Source organism: Corvus moneduloides, chromosome Z (genome assembly GCF_009650955.1).
Source record: "Corvus moneduloides isolate bCorMon1 chromosome Z, bCorMon1.pri, whole genome shotgun sequence".
NCBI lineage: Eukaryota > Metazoa > Chordata > Aves > Passeriformes > Corvidae > Corvus > Corvus moneduloides.
This window is the reverse complement of record NC_045511.1, coordinates 2,834,522-2,850,444: the sequence shown is the minus strand read 5'-3', so window position 1 is coordinate 2,850,444 and position 15,923 is coordinate 2,834,522. Positions and strand designations below refer to the sequence as shown.

General features: G+C 40.3%; 1 protein-coding gene across 10 annotated transcripts in view; it reads left to right on the top strand.

Moving 5' to 3' along the window:
- MAST4 (microtubule associated serine/threonine kinase family member 4) overlaps positions 1-15,073 on the top strand; it is a 286,627-nt gene extending 271,554 nt beyond the window's left edge. For all 10 annotated transcript variants that reach the window (XM_032095431.1, XM_032095430.1, XM_032095429.1 and 7 more), the window contains 7 exons: positions 100-332; positions 1,679-1,879; positions 3,114-3,343; positions 5,031-5,153; positions 6,934-7,070; positions 7,762-7,943; positions 8,789-15,073. In XM_032095431.1, the coding sequence (XP_031951322.1) occupies positions 100-332; positions 1,679-1,879; positions 3,114-3,343; positions 5,031-5,153; positions 6,934-7,070; positions 7,762-7,943; positions 8,789-12,666 (4,984 nt within the window). In that variant the 3' untranslated portion in view covers positions 12,667-15,073. The remainder of the gene's footprint in view (positions 1-99; positions 333-1,678; positions 1,880-3,113; positions 3,344-5,030; positions 5,154-6,933; positions 7,071-7,761; positions 7,944-8,788) is intronic.
- Positions 15,074-15,923: the final 850 nt, after the last annotated feature.

The following is a 15,923-nucleotide window of genomic DNA, read 5'->3' as shown; positions in this document are numbered from 1 at the left end:
AAGTAGAAGGATGTACTGCAAGTTGTCTACATCCTGCTTGCCAGATAGCAGGCCTCCTCATTTCAGTAACTGCATGAGGTTTGCTTATTTTTCATGCAGACAACAAATACCTACGTCCATCTTGTCTGAGACTGAGAGTAGCCGGCAGCAACGCAGTTCTGGTTTGCTTCCAAAATTGTCTGTGTCAGCCGAAGGAGAGCACGATGATTCCACCAGCTCAGGGGGGCCCCAGGAGGAACAGGAAAAGTCTGCATTTGTGAGCGATGAAATAGTGCAAGATGAACCTGAAGTAACCACTCCAGCAAGTACAATCAGCAGCTCCACACTATCAGGTAATTTGCAGGGGGTGTCTTGACTGATGATACTACAAACAGTTGCAGACCACCTTCTTTTGGCAGTAGCATTCGTAGATTTAGAAGACATGTATTTCAGAACTGGTTTTAAAAACAGCTGTCGCAACAGGGATCTGGTTTGGGATCAGGCTTAAGCTAATAAAATTCCATGAAAATACGGGAAAATTTCAATGTCTTTGGAAACACCATGATTTGGTGTTGCCCCACTGACTCTAGAGGGTTGCTAGGCAAGTGAATAAAACAGTTTTAGGGACCGAGTGCTGAAGAGCTGGCCAGAGTAACGACCCATGCACCGATACGATTCGAGCATCGTTCTCCGCTTTATTGTTTACCTATACAAGCTCATATCTACTTTTGCAAAGATTCACGCCCAGTCCCTCTAGACCGCCCCTAATCAGCGGGGGAGACGACCAGTGTATTGCTTTGCCAAGGACTTTCAGAGCTGCCTGCAGCCAGGTGCTTTTGAGGCTTGCCTGCAGCCAGGGGCCAGTTCAGGGGTTTTTCCTTAGCAACCCTGGGTTGTCCAATCTTTCCAGGGGTATCATATGCCCCTGTTCCACAAGGAATCCCTCTACAAACAGTTGACCAGGATTTTGCAGCATTCTCCTGTGGTAGGTCCCTTAAGCACCTGTGCATCTTTCCTCACTGAGGTTTGTGATGTTTGATCATCATGGATTCTGTTGCTTTCTAACACTCTGTACTATGCATTGTATGTTTTTATATAAGACATCTCTATGATGTACACCTTTCAGAGGTGAGAGGATTTTCTTTGACTTGTGGAAGTCACTTTGGTCATCACAAATCTAGGAGGAAGTGTTGCAAACCATTCTCTATTTAATTATATTTGCTTTATGCATCATCTACCTGCTGAAGTACTTGTTGCATTTCAGTAGGCTCCAGGGCCTTAGTGTCTTAATCTACACATCTACCAGTCTTCAGCTTATTTCTCTTTTGTGCCTCACTGAGTTTTTTCAATATTTACCCTTCTATTCCCAAACCCTTGATTTCCCATGTAGTCCACATTTTCCTCCCCCTCCGTCCTTTCTGTTTCTGGAGAGAAACAATTTTCCTCAGGGTCATCCATCTCCTTACCTTGTCTAAAACCTTGACACTGATTGTGCTGTATCCCAAGTCTTGCTTAATATCCCCCAGGCCCCATGTAGTGGTGCTGGCATTAACACAGCAGTTGCAGTGATAACTCAGACCATGTGATCCTCTTCTTACACTTAACCAGTTACACTTAAGAGTAATTTATTTTTTTCTCTGGTCCATTAGCAAAAGGATATTCAGTTTTCCCTCATTGTCTTTATCCCTTCTTTGTACAGTTGGCAGTTTCTCAGAACACTTGGATCAAGTAAATGGAAGAAGTGAGAGTGTGGACAGTACAGATAACTCCTCAAAGCCAGCTGGTGAAGTTTCATCTCACATGGCTCGACAGCGATTGGAAAGCACAGAGAAAAAGAAGATCTCTGGAAAAGTCACAAAGTCCCTTTCTGCAAGTGCTTTGTCCCTCATGATCCCAGGAGGTAAATACTTTCAGTTGAAATGTTAATGATTTATGCAATGTTATGAAGGGCTTATGACGCAAAGGCAAGATTTAGTATAGTCCAGAATAGATTCTGTGTCACTCTCTTTTGTTTCTCTTGCATGACTAGATGGTGCAATCTTGTCAGCAAGTTACAGTGCTCACACTACAGCTGAGGGCCCTTCTATGACAGGCAAAAATGTAACATAGTGGTGACTACTTTGTTTGACCTTGTGCATGCACAGCAGGATGTGACTTCAATCCTTGGTCCATCTGACAGTAGGGTTGCAGATTAAACTAGCTCACAAAAACAGATGTTTGTTAAAGCAGCACATGGCTAGTTCCCTCTCATCCCCCATAAGAAAAGCTGATAAACAGGACAGCAGTGTCACAAAATAGAAATAGCATGTAGGCTCCTACTTGTACTACACTGACTTGTATCAAGTGCTCAAAATGTGGAGCTAGAAATAATGCTGTAAGTAAATGGATGTGTAACAGTAATACTGAGTGTTTTCACATGAAGGATTGGTACTTTGCTTTCTTGGCCTTCAGAACTGAAGTCCAAACTGCTGCAATTGTATTCACATTTGCACAAGCATGAGCACATAGTGCATTCAAAACAATAAAATAAAATGAAGTTGGAATTGGTATTGTTGCAAGAAACTCTTGTTGTCTTACGTGATGTAGCAGAATGTAGCAATGCAGCCTTGGTACAAACATTGAGTTACTGCCCTAGGTACCAAGTAGATATTGTGATTTAATTGCAGTAGTCTTTATCTGTTTCTATGTATAAATGAAACCAAGAAAACAGCTAGCAATTTATTAAGCACTGCTGGATGTCTTGGGGAATGATTTTTGGGTGTACTCATAATAACATCTGCTACCCTACTCCCCTACTCTAATTTTCTTTTCATCAGTGTTTGTTACGTAAAGGCTGAGAATTATTCTTGAAAAGTTAGCAATGAATGTGTTTCCTGTGCACAAGGAAAAGCAGTTTATATCTAACAAATTAACCCTTGCATTAAACAATACAGTTTACACTCCAGGGAAAAGAATTAAGTTCTAATATCTGGTTGTTGAACTTCTTATTCACTAGTATGCACACCAGGGGAGGAGGAGGAGGAGAAGTTTTTTATACAAAGACAATGATATGTTTTAGCACCAAGATATCATCAAGCTAAACAAAATTTGTGTGTGCTCAGAATGTACTCTAATAGGCAGATTTTTTTTTCCAGATGTGTTTGGTGTCTCTCCTTTGGGAAGTCCTATGTCTCCTCATTCCCTATCATCTGACCTGTCATCATCCCGAGATTCATCTCCCAGTCGTGATTCATCAATTGCCGCTGCAAGTCCTCATCAGCCGATTGTAATTCACAGTTCAGGAAAAAAGTACGGCTTCACCATCCGAGCAATCAGGGTTTACGTGGGTGACAGCGATATCTACACTGTGCACCACATTGTTTGGGTAAGATAATACATATTTTCTTGCTGATACATGGCCACAGAGTACTGTAATGATGGATTTGCTTTTTTGTACCCGTGGTATCTCTCTGTTGACAGTTACTGTGTAAATTACAATGATATGCTAAGCAGTTTCAAGAGCAGTGTTGCCTGTAGGGACGACAACAAGCCATCTTTGGTAGAAGCATTACCTACATGTGATGTTGAACTTCTGCAACTTCACTTTGACTTTTGGCAAGTTTGTCGGTTTTGAAAAATAGTGTCTCGAGTTCAGAGTACTGTGGCTTAGAAAACCAAAGGGTTGGTGCAGACCTTCTTTGATTGGGGCCAGGATCTGCAAATCTAGGAGACTGTAAACAGAAGTTGTTGAAAAATAGGTGGAGTTTATTAAACTGCATCAATTAAGGGATTCATGAAAGTCAGCAGTATTTTACTAGACACAAGTAAGCTGATCTCAAGCACTGACTTTCTGTTGTGTAGAAATGTGCAGATCGTTTGGAATACCTTTGAAGTTTGTATGGCACAGGAAGAAGATTGACTGTCTTGAATAAATCATGTGTTTTTCATCCTCTCTGCACTACACAGTGGGAGAGAGGCTAAAGGAAAAGACAGCAGCTTTTGCATTTCTTTGGTTGTCAGCCTCCTTAATTGTAATATAATTATATACTTACATACATATATATGCATTTATTTCATCATTTATGTTGATAAAACTTACGATTTTATATATTTTATAAATTACACATACATAAATAGTGTGTGTATATAAATTATTTCAACTACCCTAAAAAATTATTACAAATTTATCAAAAGACTTTAAGTTTTGGACACTGCTTTAAATATGTATTGTAGATTCTGAAGTAGTAGTGCTAATGTAGTGTATTACTCATTTTATATTCGTATTGTTTACTGTTTAGACCTATTAATCCATCAAGAACATTGAATCTGGAAAATTGGGTACATTTGGTGGGTAATGGAATAAATTTAAAAAAAAAAGATTTCTTGCCACTGGCGTAACAGCACACCAGTGAAAGGAAGGGAAAAAATGGTACCTTGCAGTAAAACCTTGTGGGTTTTTTCAAAGTATTGTAGGTTTGTTGTTTAGCTCTGTTAGCAATGTAGGCTTCAGTAGTGTCTGCATGACTTAAAAACCTCATTAAAAATACAATAAATTATTTAAATCACCTTCAAAATACTTTTCAGTTCAGTTTGTTTTGGTCCTTTGTCACTTTTGTGCTGCACCAACCCCTCTAATGGGAAGCCTGGTGAATTTGAGCCAAACGGAAGCAATCCTTAAGCATATGGTAGAGTTAATTTTTATTGTGATTAGAGTACTGCATGTGACCATTACCTTAATTACATTAGTGTTTCTCATTGTCAGATGCTAAAAATCTTCACTCAGTTCTGAAATTTTGCAGTGGGTCGTGAACCACTCCTTCTTATCATGCATGAAAACTCCCTGTTTTACTGAACTATCTTACTACCAGTAGCAACCAGCGGTGTTTCAGTGAGCTTTGAAACCATTCCAGGCCCCACCTAAATATAAGGTTTGAGTCAGTAGAGGATGGTGAAAGAGCTGGACATATTTTGCTTCTTTCCTTCCTTTATGTAACTTAGTATCTGTAAGTTTCTTCATTGCCAACTGATTTGGAGTTTATTTTGTGTATATGCTCTTCCTCTGTCTTTTTCAGAATGTGGAAGAAGGAGGTGCAGCTTACCAAGCAGGTTTAAAAGCTGGAGACCTGATTACTCATATCAATGGAGAGCCAGTGCATGGTCTTGTTCATACAGAAGTAATTGAATTGTTGTTAAAGGTAACTCTTGGACAGTTGGGATACAAAAGTGATTGCTGTTTTCACCAATGATGGTGGGGTTATGTTTGTTTCTTGAGATTAGTTACTAGATTTTATTGTTGTTAGAAGTACAAACTCTAAGCTGCTATTGCCACAGATACGGAGAAAGGCCAGTGACTTTCATCTATCCTGCTATGATTTTAGTTTCTCTGCCATAAACTGGCACTGATGCAGAGATAGCTGAAGTAGATTCGAGGCAGTGACACAAAGAGATGTCTCTGTGTCTCAAGAAAATTGACATTTTCCAGCACCTTCTCTAATGCCTACATCTTCATCAGATAATTCTGGCTTTTGACGATGATGATACTTCTCATTTTTCTTCATTAAAAGTGAAATCAGTGAGGAAAAGTAAAAAAGAATGTGAAATATTTCTTTGCCTACTGTACAGGAGCTTGCCTTTCATATTAGAGCCCAAAAGGTTTTTGTCTCATGTATAGCCAGGCATGTCTGACAGAACTTCTTTGATTAATGAAATTCTCATCCTGCAGCTGGACTTTTATGAATAATCTGTCACATATTTTGCTTGTGGAGTTTTCTGAAGTCTGTCCTATTAGAAAATAAATGTTTTTCCTTGAAAACAAACAAAAAACCCCCAACTTCTGTTTTCTCTGTCGCTCATCATATGTCATTTTTCATGTAATCCTTTTAATGTAGCTAATGTAGGTCAGAATTACTTTAGACAGCAGTATATTTACTTCCTGTATTATTAACAATTTATGGTGTTACGTGCAGAGCTCTGCTTGTCAGAGTGAGTAGTCAGTTATAAAAGAAGTCAAAAAAGAGCACTGGCAAGCAGTGAGGTAATTGGGAAATATAAAAAGCATTTCTTTCTTAAGCATATAAAAGCTTAAGAAAGACACAAAATATACTTTTTCTTAAGTCTTTATTTTCTTTCTCTGAAATCAGGAGGAACTTCCAAGTTCTCCAAGTTTTCAAGAAACACGTAAGAGAAAATTCTGTGACTTAAGGCAGTCAGCTGTGCACTCCTTTTCTAGGTCAGAAAAAGACAAACATGACAATCCTGCTCACTACTTACAAGAGTAAACTCAAAACAAGATATTAATGTTTATCCAATAGGTTATTTTGTTGGGCTGTATCATAAATTAATTTGGGCTATTGCAGCTTCTTTGGAAGGAAGTTCACTGTAGTGGTATACAGTGCTGAGCAGGAGGTATAGATTTTTAAAACATAAAATCAGCAGGAAATACCTGTTTATTTTATTGAGTCATCTTTGTGCAATCAGTGCTAAAGAACTTACGTTAGTTATACTTGTTAACCCTTTTGAACAAGTTAAAAAGATGTTTTGGGATTGACAACAAAGATTCCATTTTTCTCCTCTGTTTCATCATTGTAACAGTTGATGTCCTGAGATGTGGATGGACCACTGTGCAGTTACAGCTGTTCTTTATGGGAAAATCAGGTGTTTCTGTAGATGCTTTTATCCTGAAATTTGCTGTTAATTCTTGGTGTCCTCCTGCCTAGCTACAATTACTGGAATTACTCCTTGTCCTGGAGCTTGAATGGAGGAAGTTAGGAAAAAAGGCAGAGTTTGAGAACTTCCCAATCCTTATTTACTTATCATGCTTGGGAATGTCTGCATAGGGTTCCCTGCAGAAACACCTCTTATTTTGGAGTTCTTTCTCATTGTGTTTGCTTTAATGGTGTAGATTCAGTTTAAGGCAAAGTCGTCTTGTGTTACTTGCATTACGCGCACTTAATGCATCTTCCTTCATTTTGGCAGAGTGGCAACAAAGTCTCAGTAATGACAACTCCTTTTGAAAACACTTCCATCAAGACAGGACCTGCCAGGCGAAACAGCTACAGGAGCCGAATGGTTAGGCGCAGTAAGAAGACCAAGAAGAAAGAGAGTTTAGAGAGGTAAATAATCCTTTGCTTTCATAGTCAAGGCATTTCCTTGTTTGTGTGTGTGTGTGTGTGTATACATAGCAATAAATTTAAAATAGGAAGTTAATACAGTTTTCTCCCATCTTCTGTATTTCTGCCTTCTTTTCTGGGATTCTGTGGCCTTCCAGATCTTGTTTTGCCTAAACTAAATCTGCTAAAATAACCTCTAAAAATAGTGAATAACTGAGGTTGCACCTTAATTTGGCTTAACTATATCTTTTTGCACTTGTTAATTAAACTTCTGACTGCTTATGCTTATGAGCACTTCTAATTTGATAAGTTCATGTAAATATGATATGATAAGTTATGATAAATATGATTTGATAAATTCATTTGTAAATATGTTGCTAGTACTTTATAGATACTTCTTCAGTTTTGATGGGTTGCTAAATTAAGAAAATAAAGATTTATACTCATAAGGAGGTAATTGTTCTTCTGAAATACAGTGAGTAATTTTAGTGTGAATAAAATTAGCTACAGTGTCTATCACACCTGCTAACAAATCAGAATGTTTTCTAAACTTCGTGATGTGCAGTGTAGTTTGCTTTCATGAAAAGATTGATTTACTATTCTCATAGTATCAACTTGCAAGAGTTTTGCCTGTGGTAGTAGTATCTTCTGTGCATTTTAACTTATGATTAATGCTGTGCTTTTCTCACACAAGGAGAAGATCTCTCTTTAAAAAGCTGGCAAAGCAACCCTCTCCTCTTCTTCATACAAGCAGAAGTTTTTCGTGCCTGAACCGATCACTTTCTTCAGGGGAGAGCTTGCCTGGGTCTCCAACCCACAGCTTATCTCCTAGATCTCCTACCCCAAGCTACCGTTCCACTCCTGATTTTCCATCAGGTGAGTGTGAAGCAGTGAAGGGCAGAGGAAAAGGACTTGAAGGGTACTCTACTTTTTGTGAGCCCGCACAGATCTGATAACACTCTGCTAAGAAGAGTCAGCTCTGACAAGCGTAATCACAGAACAGCTGTTTTCTGTCTGGAATAGGGAAACAGATTCCTGATGCAAAACAAAAAGTGTTTTTATGATACAGAAGCACCTAAAAAGCAGTTGTCTGTAAAGTTTGTCCGAGTGTTTAAATCTCAGTCCAGTGGCTGTAAGTTGAGTAATAAACAGTCCCAATTTGCAGCAAAAGAGAGAATTTTGCCTAGAAGAGGCCACATGATAAAAGAGTGAAACTGAGGTAAAAGTTGCTGCATAATGGAACTATCATGGCACTTATGAATGCAGATTTACTGCTGAAAAGATTAGCCGAGTGCTGAAATACGCATCTTTCTGACTTCTAAAACCCTGGTCCTTTTTCCTCTTTTACTTCTGTCACAATTGTAGCGGGTACTAGACTTGACTGCTGTTGTACAATCCTGTGGCAAAGGTAAATTATCTGGAAAGCCTTGATTGTTGCTTTGAAGTGTCAGAAAGCATTAGTTATTCTATTTAAGTAGGAGCAAGATATAACTTAAAGGGGATGACGGAAGAGAGAGAATGGGAGAAACAGCAAATGTAATTGGAATGGTGCAGGTTTTGCAGCCTGTAACCTTTTGCACTTAAAACGTTCCAGATTTTGAAACATTGTGGTGGGAGACAGCATAGGGCTTTTGTTCTGTTTCTCACTGAACATTTAGACAAATTGAAAAAGTCTTGCTAATCTCACATTTGTTTGCTTGGGGTTTTTGTTCTTTTCGTAGGTACTAACTCTTCCCAAAGTAGCTCCCCCAGTTCAAGTGCTCCCAATTCTCCAGCTGGCTCAGGACACATAAGACCCAGCACTCTTCATGGCTTGGGTCCAAAGCTTGGTGGGCAAAGATACAGATCAGGAAGACGCAAATCCGCTGGCAGCATTCCCCTCTCTCCTCTAGCACGGACACCTTCTCCGACACCCCAGCCAACATCTCCTCAGCGGTCTCCATCACCATTGCTGGGACATTCAATTGGAAATACAAAAATAGCTCAGTCTTTTCCTAGCAAAATGCACTCACCTCCAACTATTGTAAGGCATATTGTCAGGCCAAAGAGTGCCGAGCCACCAAGATCTCCACTGTTAAAGAGAGTCCAGTCTGAAGAGAAACTTGCACCCTCTTATGGCAGTGATAAAAAACACCTATGTTCACGAAAACACAGTCTGGAAGTGACCCAGGAAGAAGTGAATAGAGAACTGTCTCAAAGAGAAGTAACTCTTCAGAGCTTGGAGGAGAATGTATGTGATGTGCCATCGCTCACACGAGTCAGGCCTGCAGAGCAGGGCTGCTTGAAAAGACCCATCTCCCGAAAATTAGGTAGACAAGAATCCATTGATGAGCTAGACAGAGAGAAGCTGAAGGTCAAGGTAGTTATGAAAAAGCAAGATTTTGCTGAAAAAGCGAATCCTGCTATACATGAACCTAGCAGTGAAACAGAAAATCCCAATACCTTAAGATTGGAAGAAAGAGACAAAAAAGCATTCCAGAAGGTTTTAGAAAGATCAAACCAGTTTGAAACGAAAATTGTTACTGTGGAGACCCAGTCAGCTGGTGGCATACTCAAAGACACCCTTCAAAAAAATGCAAACTTGAGATCAAATGATGGTGTTGCTTTAGATGTACAGATGTTGTGTCATGGCCCTCCCCCTAATGAACTCAGTCATATTTCTTATGATTTCAAAAGAGTTTCCCCTTCATGTACCCTGCAAGATGTGCTACCTCAGTCCTCTGACAGGATGCTAAATGGAAAGGGAGAAAACACAGATAAAATTGTACCAACAAAAGAATTTGTCAAATTTGAAAGATTAGATGGTAAACTTGCAAATATTGATTATCTCAGAAAGAAAATGTCTATTGACGAAAAAGATGACAGTGTCTGTCCAGTCCTAAAACCTAAGATGATGTCTAATGTTCACGAATGCCTTCAACTTAGTGCAGGCAGACCCGTAAACATACAGCAGGACTCCACTGCAGCTGCAGATAGTAGAGCATTTCTTGGCAATGCACATGCTGCTCAGATTAACTCAGTTTCTTTTGTTCCTCTCAAGACCCTGAGTGGCCGAACAGACATGAGTGTGGAAAAATCAGCCCTTATTTCCACTGAGTCTCCTGTCAGAAAAAGTCCATCAGAATATAAACTTGATGGGAGGTCTGTTTCCTGTCTGAAGCCTATAGAAGGCACACTAGACATTGCATTACTTTCTGGGCCACAGGCTTCGAAGACTGAACTGCCTTTGTGTGTGCTGCCAGAAGCACAGAGCACCAGCAGTGATGGGGGATCTCCTAAACCCCCAGTGCCACAAGGGAGTGGTGGGAAGGTAGAAATGGTCTCTCAGAAAGAGCAGTTATTAAGCTACCCAAAATCTGGCAAAGTCAACATAGCAGACCCTCAGGTTCTACAAGTAGGCAAGAGTTCTCCAAATCCGCCACTCATCTCTGTGGCTGCAGAAGCAGTGACAGAGAAAAAGGTTTCTAGTCCAGCTACTAAAGGCAGTATTTCTGTTATTGAAGCTGTTCAGAAGAAAGATACTTCCCCTTCAAAACAAAAGGACAATTCAGTGGAGGCAAAGTCTTGTGTTACTCAAAGTCAGAGTGTTAAAACTACTCAAACATATTCCAAGCCTTCCACTGGCCAAAGCACTCCTGAAAAAGTTGTAGGAAAAGAGAAACAAATACAAAAAGAGTTGCCTGTCAAACAGCCAGTAGCCCAGAAAGGTTGTGAGCCTATCCCTGCAAAGGTGGAAGTGATCCGGGAGTCATCTCTGAAGGTGTCTGTCTCAGACGTCCTGATAACAGCCTGCTCCAAGAGCAGTGAAAAAAATTGTGCTGATTTTGCCATTCCACCTCAGATGCAAGGAAAAATGCTGTCCGCTGGCCCCAAGGCACAATCTAAGGATGGTAGGGAATCACTGAAACAGCTAGGCAAAGATGACAGCGGTGTTTCTAAAAGTTTTGTGGAAAGGGACATAACCAAGCAGAAAGCTGAGTCTAAGAAAGTTGTCACAGAGGCAAAGAGTGAAGCTTTTCCATCCAAATGGCCCGTGCAACCCCCAAGAGATTGTGATCATAAAACTGAGAAGTCTGCACCGGTTTCCTCTGTGCAGAAGGACAGTGCTAAAGATACAGGAAAGAAAGATCAGAAATCACTAACTGATACAAAACTTCAAACTACTGAGAGAGAGCAGGCCAGCCAAGTTCCTCGGCAGCAGCTTAGTGCTTCAGACTCCCCTGCTGTGAAAGACACAGTAAGCAGACACAGCACTGCAGAAGTTCATGTGGGGGTTCAAGAACATGTGAAGCCTGCTGCCACCTGTGTGGAAAGCATCAGTAATAGACCCAGGCCAGCCTCTGATACAAGTTCTTCCAAGGCTAAGTCCGTGGATAAACAGACATTGTCACAAAAACCATGTACTCCAACCATAAAAGAAAAAGAAACTGTTACTCATTTGTCTACCAGCTCCCGAAAGGACGGAAAGCATGCCAGTAAAAGTGTCCTAGATTACTTTTCTCCTGTTCCAGGCTCTTCAAGAAGAACAAACAATGAACATGTGCAGGCTGAAAGGCCTGTGAATTTGGATCATGGCTCAGTCACCACCCTCCAAATGAGCAGCACAGCCCCTGACACTAAACCCAAATCCTCTGCTGTGGGCCCACTACCAGCAGGCCCACAGAGTTCTAAGCAAATGCAGAGGCAAGATGCAGTGGGCTTGGGGGAATCTACTGATCAAAAGCAACTTCGCTTCAGTGAAAAACAAACCACTGCTCCAAAGTTTTCCACTGTGAAAGACTGTCTCTTGCTTAACAAAGAGGCAGACAGAAGTCCTAGTAATGAGATGATCTCTGCAGACAAAAGACCTGAAGGAAAAATATGCACTGACGCACTTTATGTTCAGCTTGACAGTGGGAAAGTGGAGCCTACCCTTTGTCTCACAAACTGTGATGTCAGAGGGAAGGGAGCAGAAAAACCAACCGCAAGTAGCAAAACCTGTCAAGATATAAAAGGGAAAGGACAAGTTAATCAGAAACAGCCAGAGGATGCAAACAAGCAGACTGCAATAAAACATCTGCCAACTGCCAGTGGGCAAAGTTCTTGTCGTGTGGCTGCAACACCAGGAAAGCCACTGACTTGTTCATCCACTTTCTCTGAATGTAGACAGGAGGTATCTGTTTTATCTTCAGCCAAAAGTGATGCATCTTCAGCAAAGGTTAAACCAGGCTCATCAGAGCTTCCTGCAACTTGCAAGGAACTAAATAAGAGAAGCACCTCTTCCACAGGGAGCAGTAAGGCAGAAATGACTAAGAGTGTTTCACTGATGGCCTTGCACAGTGCCACTATTGTAGCAGAAGCCCACCACCCTGCTTCAAACCTTGGGGGGAAGCCTGGAAATCAAGAAAAGCCTCTTTTCGTTAACACTGTGGATGTAAAGGGAAAAGACGCTGTTCTGACTCAGCAGTCTGCTTCAAGAAAACAGAATGTAGGTAAAGATGTATCTAGGTCAGCAGCCACACCTGACCGCCCTAACGCACTTTCAGATGACAAAGACTCAGCTCGGCAGCGTCGAGGAAAGGAAGTTTCACGGAGCAGTGCTCACAAAAAAATGTGTTAACTCTAAGACCTGGCAAGTGTGAATTCAACACTAGCTGAAACAATTTCAAAATGTTGTACTGCCTTTAAACCAGCACTGTGTCGTGTCTTTGTGCGGCAAAGCTTTCATGTCACTGAAGAAACAATACAAGGGGATATGTAAAGAGAGGACTTTTTTTCAAAATGCCTTTCCAATTGTAACCGGTAAAACTGTTACCATATAGTATTTGTACAAAAATACCTTTACAGCCAAGAGCTGTTGAAAATATTTCTTCTGTAAATACTTAGCAATGTGTTTGGGGTTTGAATGTAGCATATATACTTTGCTGCTGGTTGCGTTGTTTACTCTTTCCCTTTTTAAGATAGTTGCTTTGCCACGTATTTGCCATACTCGAATATGAAACCAAATTATTAAAATTCAGACCTGGCATGGACAGGCACAAGCACTGGTCTGACTGGAAAAAAAAAAACAGGCCACATTTTTACGTACTAAAAATCCTAGATAGAGGCTAAAAAATACTAGTACAGAATAATATGATGACCTATTGTGAGTTTTTACATGTATTTTTAATAATCTGATTTTGATAGTACTGTACTTGGCTGACTGCTTCACCAGATCTAACACAAGACATAACTGCATCTCCCTACTGCGCGAAGTCTGATTAGAATAGATGTCCTTAAGGCTATGGGAAAACCACTTAATTATCAGGGCATACCAGCAAGAGCCGTGTTCTCTGGTGAAATGATGGTTCTTGTCCTGTCTCTTGGGAGTGTATTCTGTGACTTTAACCTCAGACAAGGCTGAAATTCTGAAGCACATGCCATGTGCTTAGTTTTTGCTGCAATCCTCTGGAGTTCCTTGAGCTTTTTTAAATTCAGGCCCTTACAGCGTGAGGCACAAGTATAAGCACATGACTTGTAGTACTAGTATGTTCATCCCTCTTCTTAATACATTTAGAGAATACATATTACGGCATATCGGTCTATTTAACTAGTGTCATACAGCTGGTAGCTCTTTTCTACTTTATGACAAATAAGGTAAAAAGGAAAAAAACACTTCAGTATCGTATCTTCAAAAAAGTTTAGGCTATCCGACTCATTTTAATACCTAGCTGGGGCCTTATGTTGTAGACTTAACTTGCTGTTTTTAGCAGGTAATCCTGGGTTTCATATTCATTTTGAAATGCATTGAGTAGCTCCATACATTTCATAACATAATCTTTTTATTTGTATGCAAAAAAAAGTTCAATACTGTAATTACAAAAGAAGCATTTTTTAACAAAGGAACTTGTTGGAGCTATTTGGTGCTAGAATGTTACTGTCTTTTTACTTTTGCTAAGCCTTATTTAAATTTTATATACTGTGGAACATGTAGACTTTGATCATTTTTGTGTGGTGTATTTAGCTTGTTTTGAGGGATGAAAGGTAAAATTTGAAACATGTACAGAAGCACTACGAAATACCCTTGCAGGCGCATGGGTTTTAATAATTGGGGATCAATAGAATGGTCGTTTTGCTTATTTCTGTTTTCTGTAACCACAGTAGAGCTAGGCCCCTACCTTTTTCACCAATGCTTATGGTTTGTTTTTCTGTCTCAAAAGCTAGAAAATTTTTCATAAAAGCACAGTGTAATCTTGACTTGGAGACTTGTGTGACAACAGACAGTGTGCAGAATTAATTTCCCTCTGCTGAAAACTTTATTACACTGATTGAGTTGAATTACAGCAAACCTGTAAGGAAAAGCCAATATCACAAACAACTCCTGATTTTTCATGTGGCACTAGTACATTCATACTGCCTTTGATGCATTCAGAAAGGAGCTAGTAAGCAGTGGATAATAATTTTTGAGAAGTTTTAAAAATAAAATGGTCTCGACATTTACAGTTCATCTGTGCTTTGGCAGTTAATACAAATGAATGCTAATGCACTTCCAAATAACATTTCTGTCTGGGAGATACTTCCTAGTTTACAGTCTCTGCATTTTTTCGACTATCCTCTGTTTCCTTTAAAACACATCTAGCTTTTGTTTACAGTATACCTTTATGAATATTTTGTATTATCCCTTCTGACAAATAAGTTCTTTGCATTTTGGAAGTGTAACAGTGCATAAGCTTGTGTTTATGTAGTACCTGTTTGTTGGTGTTTACCTTATCAGTGAGCTGTTAGAGATCCTCCTGCCTGTGTTCTTCTTGGTCAGTCTTAATGTGATTGTAGATCTGATGTGTTCTTTTGTAGACTTCTTGCGGTAGATTTCTCAGCTTACAAAAAAAAATTTTAAAAAAAATTGTTAGGGTCTGTGCAATAAAGTGTTTGCAGTCTTATTTTCTCTGAGAAACTCCTTATGGATGTCATAATTGTTATATATTGAACATGATTATTTATACTTATGCAGTTGCATAACATTGAAATAAAAATTAGCATGAAACTGTTGTGTTAGCATTTTTTCTTGGACTGCTTTCAGTGCTGTAATGTAAGGCACATCTCTGCTGTACTCAGGGGTTGGCAGTTTTGGGGTTTTTTGGGGCTAGCTCAGTGCACCCCTTAAGGCATGTGCTGGTGGAGGGTTTTGCATGAGGAAATGCTATTTGGTCTGGGGACAGAGAAGGTGTGCATGGCTGAGCATCTCATCTCAGGCTATGCCTGGAACCTCTGCTCTGTATTGGATAGATGGGTGTGGTGTGGTGGTGGATGACACAGCCTGACTGCTGCTTCTATGGGCAATAGCCTGTAATGTGACATTTAAATACTTTCTACAAAACATGTATCATCATGCATTACTACAGGAGCAGGATATATTGAAGTACACACCTCTTTACTGTTCCCCTGCTTGTAACTGCAGAGCTGCCCAGCAGGTGGGAATTCGTGTTCACCTTTTATTATTGCATTGTTTTCTCTGCATTTTTCCTCTGTACAGAACTAAGTGCAGCAGTGTTACAGCATCACTTTTGCTGCTTTTCTCTCTGTGTGAAAAATACAGGAGAGGGGAAGCTGCAGTTCACCCCCAAATTTTCCAGTTTGCTGCAGCCCACCAGAAGGCAGATAGTCTTGCAAATCTGGTGTGCTGATGAGGGATGATGTGTTGAGGAGAGAAGAGCAGGATCCAGCAGCTGAGGCAAAGGAAATTACAAGAGTTGAGGGTTGACTGAGTCTCATGCCTCTTCTGCTGTGCTGTCCCTGGCTGTGGACAGCACAGTCATCTCTGCCAGGGGAGGCATAGAAACCTGCATGCCCAGAGTGAGCCTCCAGAGTGTTGTGGGCCAGAGGAAGGGGGTGGTATGT